The sequence below is a fragment of the Macrobrachium nipponense genome, chromosome 26 (genome assembly GCF_015104395.2).
Source record: "Macrobrachium nipponense isolate FS-2020 chromosome 26, ASM1510439v2, whole genome shotgun sequence".
Classification (NCBI taxonomy): Eukaryota; Metazoa; Arthropoda; class Malacostraca; order Decapoda; family Palaemonidae; genus Macrobrachium; species Macrobrachium nipponense.
The window spans coordinates 54,734,779-54,749,981 of record NC_087215.1 but is presented as its reverse complement, the minus strand read 5'-3'; the positions used below and the strand labels follow the sequence as shown (position 1 = coordinate 54,749,981).

The following is a 15,203-nucleotide window of genomic DNA, read 5'->3' as shown; positions in this document are numbered from 1 at the left end:
CTAAGCAGATACCATTAAGAAATAGTTTCAGTTAATGATTTCCTATTTCCCCGCCAAGTTTTACTCAATGAGGTAATTAAAAAAAAAATGTTCGATAAAACGTGTAATACTGTTGTAATATCTCGTGTAAAGTACTTTAATTTGATAAGAGGATTCATTATTCATTAATTCCTTATTTATTTTCCCAGTTCAGTTTATTATTTTTCAAAATGCATCTCTTCAGGTAAGAATCTAATCTATAAGTCAATGACATTTTTTACCAGCACACAAAAGAATGTGATCCCTTTTATAATAATAAGAATAGCAACAATAATAACGACAAAAATGATCTACAGTCCTTTTTTTATATGCATGACCCCAGTAATATGACCCCTTTAATAATAATAATAATAATAATAATAATAATAATAATAATAATAATAATAATAATAATAATAATAATAATAAGTATTATTGAAAGATATCGCTGTATCAGTTGCATTCAACTTATAAATAGTCCTCTCTATTTTTCTAATAATGGCTTTCTCTCTGCTATTACAACTATCAAGTATTGCTCCGATATGGTTCATCAGGAGGTGTCAAATTCAGGGACATTGCTTAAATTGATTTATCACAGTGAATAAATAAGTAGATCAAAATAATAATCTGCTGGCATGGCTGGTTCTGGGGGTAATAAGAGCAATGAGATGACAATAACAATAACAGCAATAACAGAAATAATGAACATTTCATCACCACGACTGGTGCTGGGGATAATAATAGCAAAGGAATGACAGTAACAATAATAACAATAACAGAAACCATTAACGTTCCATCACCCCGACAGGTCCTAGGGATGACGGTGACGCTGCTTGTCTTCGCAGCCCAACTGCTCATCATCCCCTGCTTCAAGAAGATCCGGAAGGGTCTGGGCAAGATACTGATCGAGGACTCGTATCATACCATCTGTTTCATCGGGGACGTGAACATGTGGCGGGGAGTCTGGGGTCTGCTGAATATATATCTACTGCCAGGTAGCGTGTGATGTGATATTTCCTCTTATTTGGCGCGAGTTGGAGCAGTCGACATTATGTTCGTTAATTCTGTCATCGTGGATTATGTTGAAAACATGTGATTTAATATCTCGTCATGAATTAAAACACTGTGATTTGATATCATTATCATATTTTAAAAGACTGTTTTAATATCATTCACACGAATTAAGACTGAAATTCGTGAATCAAGATTATTATCGTGGATTTAAACTGAATTGATAAAATTTAGTATCATCTTTGAGTTTCGTTTCGTATAAGTTGAAATAAGTGATTTCATATCATGATCGTGAACTGAAATCATTTGATTTAAAAAAAAATTATCAAGATGAAGTTGAAACAAAGCATCTTCATATTATTATCGAAAATTAAGGTGAAATCAAGTCATTTAACGTTATCGCGAATTATGTTGAATTAATATGATTTAGTATTTAATGGGCACCTCCTTTTTATTAGACCTCTGGTATTATTCTGCATGTTTTCCTGATAGGCTTGGCTTTTAAATAAAAAATCGTATTTAAAGAGCAGGAATATTAATGAATTGCTTTCCTGATTAGGTATTAAATATGAAGTTCTATTTTCAGAAGTAAAATTTTATGTATAACTCCAGTCTAACATGCTTACAAATCAGATGATCTGAAAAAAAAATTTAGATATGGACCAAAAATCAAGAAAATCATAAGTAACAGAAGAGTTGAGTGATGCTTTTATCAATAAGGAAATAAAAAAGAAACTTCTTATAAAGCCATAAAAGCTAACGGAATGATATGAGTGACATTCTATAACGTGTTAAGGATTTTGTCCTAGGTAAAAATACGGATATGCGAATAAAAGAAATATATAAAACGATCGTTTCATCTGCGCAATCGATTTACTGTGTTGTACGAAAATCTCAGCCGTGACCCATGAAACTTTCAGCCATAGTTCGGTGGTGGCCTGTATTGTTGTCACCTATAGCGGTGCCAGACGCACGATCATGGCTAATTTTAACTTTAAATAAAGTAAAAGCTACCGAGGCAAGCAGGCTGCAATTTGGTATGTTTGATGATTGCAGGGTGGATGATCAACATAGCAATTTGCAGCCCTCTAGCCTGAGCCATTTTTAAGGTCTGAGGGCGCACAGAAAAAGCGCGGACGGACAAGCAAAGTCATCTCAAGCATTTTATTTTCCAGTAAACTAAAGATATTGTAAAAAAAATGGTATAGAGTCACAAGCTAAGTCAGGCATTCACAGTTAAGCTGGGTAGACCGCAATAATCCAACAAATCCAAAATAAACCACAGGCGTTGTAATCGTCTCCGATAACCACTGAGACGACGGACGGCATAAACAAAGGCAACGCGCGCGAGCGCGACATTGCGACATTTCCCAGATGCCGCCAGGGAGGCGCATAGGCGCAGGCCATAGAGTTGAAGCCATTGCTGGAGCTCGCTTTCCCTTATCAATCACAGTCAGCCAGCACATGTGGAGATTACGGAGGCTATGTAGCTCCGCGTTAGCTCGTAGCTCAGGCCTTAATGAAGGCACTTTGCAACAAGAGCCCTCTCATTTTGAGGCCCCTTATGGGTCATTACAGACAGCGGTTAATAATGTCATAGCGAGACCGCCCTCTGTTGACAAACTGACTTCGTTCGAAGAGGTATTTGCCGGGATATGCCGTTTAATCAATGGGTACCATTAAGGATGGTAGGTTCTCGCAGAGGCTGTAAGAATGACGAGAGTCCTTCGCATTTATGGCCCGTCTGAAGTTCTGAAGGCAGCGGTCATTTTTCTCAAAGAGGCAATGCACGCTCGAACCATCAAATTCAATTTGGGAGAACGTATGAAAAAATACTAAAAATTTCCTTTTTGCATAAAAATTTACTGACATTCAATAAACACGAAAGTCCGCCCAGTTTTCAATTACACTCCACCGAGAAAAATAAGTTTCGGGAGAAAAAAAAAAGTACATTAAGAAGCGCATGAAAATGATAATCCATTGTGGAGCAAAGAGAAAGAAGACCACAAAGAACTACCATGATAAAATCATTTCAGTAAGAAAAGCTGAAATGAGTCGTACAGGAAATGGCATCATGAAATAAACTGAACTGGTAGCAATATACATCAAGCATTTTCCCGTAAAAATAGAAAAGCTTGTCAAGCCCCCAGGCCTGAAAGCAGGTGAAAATTCAGTGTTTTCAAGAAATGCCTGGTTAAATGAACAAATCTATTTGATAAACGGTAATCAACTTGCACCTTCATAGCTGCTTCAAGGTCAATTACTTTGCATACCCTACGAATGATAAAGTGCACAATTACGAGAGCCCTTTTGTGGACCCCTGGACTTGCTACAACCAACTGATATGCAAATGAGAAAAATCTAGTTTGCACATAATAATAATAATAATAATAATAATAATAATAATAATAATAATAATAATAATAATAATAATAATAGTAGTCTATAGTACTTAGCAAGATGGCACCTTTAACGCCTTAAATTCTTACCGGATGACTGCTAAATGATATTAGTCTTCTTTACTTGGTTCATAAAAGGACTTCCGCGAATATGCAGGCGGCATATGTAAATATTTTTAATCAGTGTCATTCTCCAATCGGGAATTTGAGAGAACGAAAACCATGACAAGACAGCAAATCCTGTTCACATTTCAGTGGGCAAATTACAGTCAAAATAATAGTTTGCGTCAAATTCATGCTGTTTGGTGCAGACGAGCAAAACATAATGTTTCTGAATGAAGATTTGAAAAGGGAAACGGAGCGTGCCATTGCAAACGTTTGAAAAAAAACCGTGATTGGTTCAATTCTGTAAAACTGGTGTTGTAACATTTGTCGTTTCTGGATATCGTCAGCGGAAAAGACAGGCAAAAGTTTGGACTACAGATATATAACATATACGTATAATACTCGTATGTATTCAGGTACATTGGAAAGCATGGTATTTTTTTATGTTAAATGTACGGAGGACATTTAAACCATGTGATTTATTATCTTTCTGCATGAACACAAAAAATAAATGCGCACTTTGGAGGGAGAGAAAATATTTTGATTTCGAAAAAATAGGATCAAACAGATGATATCAGCCCGTTTGAAAAATGAGTAAATCAGAAATATTTACCTGTCACATAAATCGTCCCTGAGAACTTTCAAACGATCTTCAATACCCTATTTTTTTACCATTTTACGTAGCAAAAATAAAAGAGAAACTATTACAGATAGAATGTATTAATACAGCACGAACCAAACGACTTGCCTTATAAATCAGTTATAAACTCGACATCGGTTATGTCTTCAACAGCATTATCGTGGTTTTAATTCTAATCATTAAATACTAAATGTAGTATTCCAGTTAAACTGCACTGTACCTTCAGCGTCATGAATACTAAAAAGTATATAGCCAGCAGCAGCATTTACATTATCATTACCACCAATAACCTTCCTTGTATCATTGCTAACATTACCATCACTCCTAAAATCTCTCCCTCATTGGTCATCAAATTCATCTAGATTATTGTCCTAAAGAACGACCTTCACTCAAAGTGTTCTTATCTCTCCAGATATGCCAGTGGTGAGCAACTTCATAACCTCCATAGGAGGAATGGTTATCCTGATGTGTTTCTACAACGGCAACTCAATCCTGGTCAGGGGAGCGGTGATGGACGGAGCGGAGGACGGCTGTAAGGGCATCATATTCCCGACGCATTACCTGAGACATTTCTACAAGGTTTGTAGTGCACGGGTATTCGACCGTTCCCCTCAGTCATTTAACAAAACATGACTTTCCTAATATCATACCAACTACTTTCTGAAGCTCTTCAAATGTGCGTCCACATGACAAGAAAACGTTTCACAAAATTATCGCATACACACACACACAAATATATATATATATATATATATATATATATATATATATATATATATATATATATATATATATAGTATATATATATATATATAGTTATATATATATATATATAATATACATATATGTATAACTGAATCACGAAAGTTTGGAACGTGATAAAACCACAAATAAAGGTATAAGCCACGAAGGAAAAATAAAAACGGGGTTTCTGTAAGATCTTTCGACTCAACGTCCTTACTCAGCAGACAAACTGACTTAACATGAGAAATTGAGAGTACAGGAAAGGTCGTATAACTGACAGATAGGGATTATAAGGAGATTAGTACCTAGAATCCAACGCACCTGGAGAATGGGTAACCATTCCAAACAAGCATAAACATGGGTACAATTACCCTTGTTTATGCTTATTTGGAAAGGTTACTCATTCTCCAGGTGCGTTGGATTCTAGGTACTAATCTCCTTATAATCCCTATCTGTCAGTTATACGACCTTTCCTGTACTCTCAATTTCTCATGTTAAGTCTGTCTGCTGAGTAAAGGACGTTGAGTCGAAAGATCTATATATATATATATATATATATATATATATATATATATATAATATATATATATATATATATATACATATATATATATATATATATATATATATATATATATATGTATATATTATATATATAGATATATATATATAATATATATCTATGATTATGTATGTAAGCCAATACCTAATAGTAAACAAACAAAGTAACAATACCTAATTAGTAAACAAACAAAGTAACAATACCTAATTAGTACAATAAAATTAAGTTAAAATATTAAAATACACAATATAAGGTACAATAAAACAATCATAGTTAAAAATAAGGACCAACAGCTGAGTGTGGAGACAGAGGAAGGACTAACCAAAAAACTCAAGCAGTTCTCGAGAGGCAAAGAGATGTAGACATGGCATGGGTGTTCAGTGAGGGGACCAGTTTTTTTTTAATAAACAATGATTCATTAATTGTTAAAATCTTATGATTGGAGGATCTGCCAAAAACCTTAAAGACCTTGTACTGAATGGAATACGTACATTTATCGGTATGATCACTTATGCTGTGAAAATTCGGGATTTGAAAGCTTAGTGACAGTTCTATAGCTGACACCTCTATGACACGATATGTGAATTAAATTGTATTTCACATAGGAAAATGAAAAGAATTTTTCTTAAAATACCCAACAGTTACGTCATCCAACGGACCTCTTTTTGGAGCGTTTATGAAGAAGAGGTCCGTTGGAGGACGAAAACAGTTGGGCATTTTCTAAGAAAAACTCTTTTCATTTTCGTAAGTGGAATACAATTGAATATATATATATATACACACACACATATATATATATATATATATATATATATATATATATATATATATATATATATATATATATATATGCACACACACACATATACATACATATATATATATATATATATATATATATATATATATATATATATATATATATATGCACACACACACATATATATACATACATATATATATATATATATATATATATATACATATACATATATATACACATATATATACACATATATATACATACATATATATATATATATATATATATATATATATATATATATATATATATATATATATATATATATGTGTGTGTGTGTGTGTGTGTGTGTGTATTAGTGCGTTTATTTATATACATTCATTTAAATATTATAAAATAGAAATAAAATACATATATACATATATAACATATAATTATAAAAATATTTAAGGAAGTGGTTGAAAAATGTTAACCGGATGAAGGAATAGTTATGACTTCTAAGAAGTAGTTGACTTGTATTCAACCTCTCTGTGATGTGTGAGCAATGCTTCCGAAATGCTTACGTACGTGACTAGTTTGAATGTAGTGTAGACGTACCTTAACTGCATAAATTTATTGTTTAACATACAATTAGTACACGCCAAATTTTTTTTTTTTTTTTTATCATTCAAAGACCTGTTGCATTCCTATAAGGTCAGTCCGAAGCAATGGGAGGCCACTCTAGTAACTTCCTTAATTTGCTCGGGAGAAGAATGGGATAAAGTTTCCAGTGACTATCAAAAGAGCTCAAAACCATTAACAGTTCAGACAGTCTAGTAAATTTCCCTGAAACTTGGATGACAAAAAATGAAGAGTAGGGTTCGCTGAAAGTTAGTAACACCTAGAGCCAAGAAGAGATTGGACACGGGCCATGCAGACTCACTTTAAATTGCAAGAGAGATTTCCTATTATTAAGTGAGAGAGAGAGAGAGAGAGAGAGAGAGAGAGAGAGAGAGAGAGAGAGAGAGAGAGAGAGAGAGAGATAGAGAGAACTAGCTCATTTGTATGAGAATTTATTTCTTGTCATTCAAGTAGATTTTGCACAATATCTCTCGGAGAAAATTTTCTTGAATTTTCAGGCCACATATTTTCATTATCAAAAAGATAATTGATATGAAAGATTAATAAAAAAAAGGCATTCATTCCGTAAATTATAAAGGCGTTTGTTTCCAATCTTTATTTATCTAATTTTTAACTTTTTATTAAAGCTCTGTCTCTTGTCTTCCCACCAGTGTCTGTCTACCTCGTATATTACCTAATTCTCCCAGAAACCAGTACATCAAGGTCTTCCTCCTTTTCTTCTTTGCAGATCAGTTTATTCATTTCATAAAATCTGTCTTTCAGTCTGTCTGTCTCCGTACGTCTGTAATTGAACATTAACCGAGGTATCAGTTCATGCATACAAAGCCCCCTCTACATCAAACCAGAAGCAGGAATATCAATAAGAGAAAAAACTGAAAATTAATTCATGCCTCTCTCTCTCTCTCTCTCTCTCCACAGCAGAACCGAAACCGGAACGACTCCCAGAGGCCCGACTACTGGGCGAGAGACGAGGAGGTTCGATCCCCCCTGCACATCACCGCCCCCCTCGAAGCCACGATCACGAGTAAAGCCAACGGCGTCTGCGACGGACGGAGCTTCACCGACGGCTTCAACGACGCCTACCGGAGCGCCTACGACGAGGACGACGGCAGGACTTCTCGGCCCACGTCTTCCTTCTTGACTCCCGACACGGTCTCGACAGCGGCAAGGCTCTCCATGGCCAGGAGTCGCCTGGATTCCAGCGATCTGGACTCTCGCGCGCACCAGACGGAGACGCCATTGTAATCTCTCCTTGATTAGACTGTGAAATGTTCTCTTCATATTTCTGAGTCAGATAAGTTTAAGAAACGGAAGCCTTCTCAGTATAAACTGCGTGCTTTTGTTCAATGCGTTCCGTGCATAACGCAATCTGACTCGCCAAATTAATATTCTTTATGCACTATATGCCTTCAGTGCTTTTGTCCCACTTATTTTTCACACAAGTAACTGTAAATATACTTGGGAAATAAAAAGATTTATTCCTTAGGTTTAGATGGGCACAAAATACTTCATTGTTATCCATGTAACCTAAGTATGATCTTTATTGCTATTAGCTGCCCCAAGATTCCATTTACTCTAAAAAAATAAACTTTTATGAAACACAATTCTATACATTTTCTCGTAATTATATGACTCTATGACACTATTGTTAAGAAAGGACAAAATTATTTTAGTGAAAACTATTCTGCATTTAATATTACACAATCATAATTGTTGATATAATATGATTTCTTTGCAAGTAGATTTAAATGTGTATTTCGTTTACAAACTATTTTCTATAATCGCACCAAGTTGCAACAAATATATATTATATATAAATATGAATACAGAATTTAAGAATTCATCTTCTATTCAATTTTATAATGTATGACATATTTCCAAAGTAAAAATTCGTGGTTATGTACTTTTATATCAATGATTCTAAAAGAATCGCTTCAGGCTGCAACAGACGAAACTATTTAAAATGAATTTGTTTCAAAAATGTATACAATGGCCAGTAACCTTCAAAAAGTAGAAAAGATATATAATATCTTTCTTTCCTTCAAGTTTATTATTGTACAAACTATAGGAACTGGGTTCCATGACTTGTAATTAATGTTCTTTAAGTTATTTAACAGGGTTTATGTTGAACTGTAACTTAAACTACAAGAGGCTTCATGAAAGTTAATTTCTCTTTAAAAATGTATTAGCAGCGAGGAAAATCATTCTTTCAAGAGACACAAATTACACTGATAAATGATATATTTCATAAATGATATATATTTCACATTAGGGTTTCTTCTAATGACGCAACAGAATTTATTTCAGTACACCAAAGCCCCTAAAAAATTGTTCTTCTGCAGAAACATTTCCTGAGGGGAAGGTTGAAAAATCAGGAGACTTTATTTCGATAGGGACTAAGTCCTAGTTTGCTGGTATTACTTATTAAATCCCGGACAACAGAGATGCAACGGAGTGCTTTTTATATCTTCAACTACTGAATGTTCTGTTATTCTGTTTTATCTGTTGAAAATGAAGGTCAAAAACATTACCCAATTTATGACAAATATGTTAATGTATGAGACGTTTAATGCCAGTGGATGTAACCAAAGTATTTGTATATAAGACTGAGTACCTATTTTATTGTTAGATTTGTAAACGTAGGTTAAGTTTTATATAGACATTTTTTCTAGCGCCAGATGTGGAGGGCTTAGTAAATATAGTTTTCTATCGTCATAGGAAACGACACTTTGCTAGTATCAATTTGGTCGGCTAGAACGTTTTACCTACAATGTACGTAAGGATGAATATTTCACAATATCTGTATTTTTGGTAAAATGTAAAAGTTGTTATAATTTTGTATCCGATGTTATAGCATGTCTGTCTGTCTGTCTCACTGATACCATCTTCTCTCCTTGTTTCTTTCCTCTCTCTCCCTCTGGTACTATCTTCTCTCCTTGTTTTCTCTCTCTCTCTCTCTCACTGCTACTATCTTCCCTCCTTATCTCTCTCTCTCTCTCTCTCTCTCCCTCTGATACTATCGTCTCTCCTTGTTTCCTCTCGCTCTCTCTCTCACTGCTGCTATCTTCTCTCTCTCTCTCTCTCTCTCTCTCTCTCAAAACTGACTTCCTGTTTAGCTTATTGTTCTATTGTTTCCTTAAGAAACTGATGTATATGATTGTCAAAATATATTTATACTCAGCTTTGTACAAAGGGCAAAGATGCGCATCTTTATAGTCAGATAGTATTAAAAGATCTTAGTTCTAATCGAGAAGCATTTTGAATCACTGGCTATTTAACTAACTGATCAATTCAGATGAGGAGATCAGTGTGCCAAAAGACTCATTCTTAATGTTTTAGTTTTATTCCAATCCTGAATGAAGGTTAAGTTAGGGTAATGGAATAATAGATTTTTTTTTTTTTTTAGAAAATCTGCATTATTTCAGTGATGAATGCGAGATAAGGTTTATATTTATAATGAAACTCTCTTAGGTAACAACTAATGTACACTAATCATCAATAAAAAGACTATATGTAGGTTCGAATTTCCTTTCACCTGTCGAGAAATGATTGGGGTTTATATAGTATTGTTGGTAGAATTTGGCACCTATTCAGGTATATGTTATGGTTTGCCAGAAAATAAATACCTATTCCTTCTGTATGTGAAGTAGTGCAGGACTTATTTTACCATCCATAAGAAGGTAAAACCTATTTAATGAGCACATGACTAGGCATTGGCTTACTCATTCCATTTGTTAAAAGTAATATTCTGGTCTAGAAATTTCTAACGAACGTCCTATACACCCTTAACAAAAAGGTTAATTAGTCATCGACTTATTAAGAGTCCTAACCAGTGCTTCATACAATTATCCAGCCTTTGTCAATAATCTGTTCTCCACTCACGGTCGTTGGGTCGTTATCGTCCTGTTTGTGATTAAGACCAGTGGTGGGAAGGGGGGAATCGCCACCAGGGGGCGAGTGTCAGGGGGTTGGTGGGGGGGACCAATACCAAATGGAAATTTTCTAGGCCATTTCTTTTTGCATAGATTCAGAATTTGTTGGGTGATCAGCCAGGTTCGGGGGCGTTTTTGAGATATTTAAAGTCAAAGGTTTAATATAGGACATAACCGTCAGGTTCTGTATATTGAAAAAAAAAAAAAATAGCCATATTGAAAGCAAAAACTCAATCCTTTAAACATTGTATGTTTTTGTTATATATATCTAGACTTGGAAAGGAGATCAAACAAAATTATTTGGACAATTGGCCTCAAAACAAAATTTCCAGGTCAAAATCAACCTATAATAATTATTATCATCTTAAAGGTAACTATTTGAATGGGAAACACGAGAAAGATTCATAATTTCATAGAAAGGTCAAACCAATTAGCGCATATAGAATATTAGGGCGAGTTTAGTAAAAAAAAAAATAAACAAATAAATAAATCACATTTCATGCAGTCCTCCTGATATGATATCAATCAAACATTCCCTCAATATCACTACCATCAGAACAGTCGGACAATTCATCAGTATTAAGAACTCTGTCACTGTCTATTAGATCAACAGCGTCATCACCTGGGTATGCTGTTTCAACCCAATGGATATATAAATCTTCTGTCTATCCACTGGATTACTCAATGATTGGAAGGGCTTGTGAGCCAGAGGCCACATGATTGCTACGAGGTGAATGCAATAACAGGGCTGAGTGACAAGTGGCAATGTGGGTGAATCAGCAATCTTGCCATTACGGAAATAGTTCCAAAAAATGGTGGATATGGCTTCATTAACAATTCTATGTCTTTGCTGTCCATCAATCGCACAAGTACATCTCTGAAGCTCATCAAATATTTCACTATACTCTGTTTTTTTCCATCTCTCCATCCGCCTGTGGTGTTTTCGCATGGTAACACTGCGTCCCGGGCTTTAAATAGTTACGCTATGTGTAAGTTTTAGGTAAATAAAAGGATATCTGGGTGTGCAGTTACAACTGAAAAGTGTTTTAATAATTTACTGTATGCAAATTACACCGTTAATATTCGAAATAGGATATCATTTAAAGCCCGGGAAGCAGTTACCATGCGCAAACACCACAGGCGGATGGACAGATGGAAAAAAACAGAGTATAGTTAGGTGTTCTGTGCAACTCAGCTCTGCAAAAGTTTTCTGTAAATTCACATGATCTTTCATCAACGTCCACCATTTTTTCTATCCTTTTCGGAAGAATGAAGACATGTAATCATTCCCTGAAAAGGCGTGAAGACCAAATAGTGCCTGTTTTTGAAGTTCAGATTCTTGCCGCTCCGCTGATCTATGACAATCTTCAGATTTTCATGCTCACGGGCCAATAAAATTACTGGAATATCTGTGTCTCAAGAACTTGAGCACATATCACAGGCTGTTGGATGACCATCATTTCCACTAAATGAATGAGGTGTAAGGTAGCAGATCTTTGTATCTGCCGCTAAGTGGTCAGTTACTAGAGATGGTACATCCGCTGAGCATTTTTACATTATTTTCATGCAAGCTCCTCTTCTTGCAAAGTAGAGAACTCAGTCTTTCATATGATTTTTTTTCTTCATAAAGAAACTGTTCCTCTATCAATTCTAGCTTTCTTTCTTTATTGCAACCGTTAGACAGAAGTGACCAAAAGAAGCTGAAATTCTAATGACAGGTGTTCAGAGACTGTATTCTTCTGCTTGGCCTCTTGCCAACTGCTCTGATTGTTTGATGATATTTTTGCAGTATGTGTCACATGCAAAGTAAACCACCTTGTAACACAAAGGTATGTCAGAAATAATCCTCCTACTTAACACCCTAAATGTAGCAGGTAGTTTTACCAAAGAATGTAAGTATGCAATACGATCAATCACAAACTGCATTACTTGGCACACTGATGGTAGTATTATCATAATCCAATTAATTAAGAATAATTTCCATAATTTTACTCTTGGGTGTTTTTTGACAAGTCCCATATACAGTTGCTAGAGCTAATGGATATTCTAGAGCTTTATGCAAATTTATGGACAAACGTTCCTTACAAGATTTTGCTGTGTGTAATCCTAGGATATATCTCTGTACTGTTATATCCTTAATCCTCCCTTCTCGAGACTTCAGTGTTATCTTTTTTGTACTCTCTTGAAAACTTCTCCACGGTGTTCTCTGTACTGGATCGAAAAAGTGCATTGTTCCTCCACCATTTTTGGATTCAAGACGGGGCACTGTAAAGCAATCAAAAGTGCAACACCCTTTTCGTATGTTGACAGGTCTTCTGCTACATCCCTAGGAAGTGGCTTGCCTGAGATAATGTTGTAAAATTTATTGGGGTCAATGTCTGGTGAGAATGGGTTAATGACATCGAATCTGATCACTTCTATGCGAGGCAAACTTCGGGAATTGAGCGCAAAGAGAGAAATGACGTCATGTTGGTATTGTCCAACCGCTTGACTGGTTGGCGCGCAAAGTCTCATATGATTGCAAGTGCTTTTTTTACACTAAGCAAACACCATTTCAAAACAAAATTATGCAATAAAACAATGCATTTTTCTAATCAGAAACGAACATTTTTATCAATTTTTAGATTTACTAAAATCATAAAACATGACCTTTGACTTTTGATATCTCAAAAGCGGCGCTGAACTAAGTCGATCACCACCAGGTTAGAAATCTACGCAAAAAAAAAAAAAAAAAAAAAAAACCGGTCTAAAAAGTTTCGTAAACTTTCGTTCCCCCTCCTGTGGCGATCCCCTCCCTCGAAACCCCAGACTATATGCCCTGTGAAATTTGCGGTCTCATGAAACTGTAGATGTATTTATTACCTATTCAGTATCTGAAGAGCAGCCTACTGTTTTCATATCTACGATGGCCGTAATTTTAATATATTTTGATTGCAATGGCTTTTCAGCAACGCGGCCATTCTTTCGGAATCGTGCTGCCCTTCCATGACTGTGTCGTTTCCCTTGTGAAATAATTTGTGATTCTATTACACAGATCGTTCCTTATTTACAATGACCTGGGGAAACACAGAAGGGGGTAGAGGATTTTTGGCTCATGGGGAAAAGAACGCGTGAAACAAGCTTCTGAATATCCACAAATGTCCAGCAGAAATATTAACTTTTTTTTTTAAATATTATCCTTTTTTTTAGAGTTAAAACGCCAGACACTACCAAACTTTTGAGTTAGTATTAAAAACAGAGCAAGAGTGCAATGCAACATACTTACATGAGAGAGAGAGAGAGATGAGGAGGAGAGAGAGAGAGAGAGAGAGAGAGAGAGAGAGAGAGAGAGAAAGAGAGAATCAAACCTATTCTTGTGATGGGTACAGAAGTCAGATGTGCAAACTCGTAAAATATACGTTAGTCAGATATATACATATATATATATATATATATATATATATATATATATATATGTATATGTATATATATATGTGTGCGTGTGTATGTATGTATATATAGTATATATATATATATTATATATATATATATATATATATATAAAAATATATATATATATATATATAGTATATATATATATATATATATATATATATATATATATATATATATATATATATATATTTACTTTTTGTCAAGGCTATCTCTCTCTCTCTCTCTCTCTCTCTCTCTATATATATATATATATATATATATATATATATATATATAATATATATATATATCTATATATATATATATATATATATATATATATATATATATATTACACACACACACACACACACACACATATATATATATATATATATATATATATATATATATATATATATATATAATATATATATATATATATATATATATATGATAGAGATGAGAGAGAGAGAGAGAGAGAGAGAGAGAGAGAGAGAGAGGAGCTTTGACAAACAGTAAATTCACTCTGACTCGTTCCAACCAAAAGGCACCTAAATCTCAGTCATAAAATCGATACTAATGGCAACGGAATCTGTCGATCCAAACGAGGATTTGAAAATATACTCTGTGATGAAAGTGACTGCCCAACTGTTGTTTAATGTTTCGGGGATTTTTCTTTCATTTTTTCCTTCTCTCTCTCTCTCTCTATTTATTTATTTCAACCTCTCAAGTAAACTATTGGGGCAGGGTAACCATTGCCATCTATCCGGGTTCCATTTTTTTTTAAAGTTATTTTTTATTTATTAGTTTTCCTTTGATTCATCTTTTACAATTTTGAAATATCGTCACTACTCTAGAGTGTTGTTAACCAGGAAACAGACTGATATTCTCTGTCTTTAATGATTTTCTACTTATTTTGAATAATGAAAAACAATATAAAAAGCGTAAAGTAGGATAACTAGATTTTTTTTAAAGGAATAGACGATATTTC

At 34.3% G+C, this 15,203-nt stretch overlaps 1 protein-coding gene across 4 annotated transcripts in view; it reads left to right on the top strand.

Annotated features, from left to right (window-relative positions):
* Positions 1 to 10,379, top strand: part of LOC135200277 (uncharacterized) — a 320,362-nt gene extending 309,983 nt beyond the window's left edge. For 3 of the 4 annotated variants that reach the window (XM_064228767.1, XM_064228766.1, XM_064228765.1), the window contains exons 4-6: positions 827 to 1,013; positions 4,586 to 4,752; positions 7,782 to 10,379. In XM_064228767.1, coding sequence (XP_064084837.1) covers positions 827 to 1,013; positions 4,586 to 4,752; positions 7,782 to 8,108 — 681 coding nt within the window. In that variant the 3' untranslated portion in view covers positions 8,109 to 10,379. The remainder of the gene's footprint in view (positions 1 to 826; positions 1,014 to 4,585; positions 4,753 to 7,781) is intronic. The other variant, XM_064228768.1, reaches the window with a different exon arrangement.
* The last annotated feature ends 4,824 nt before the right edge of the window (positions 10,380 to 15,203 follow it).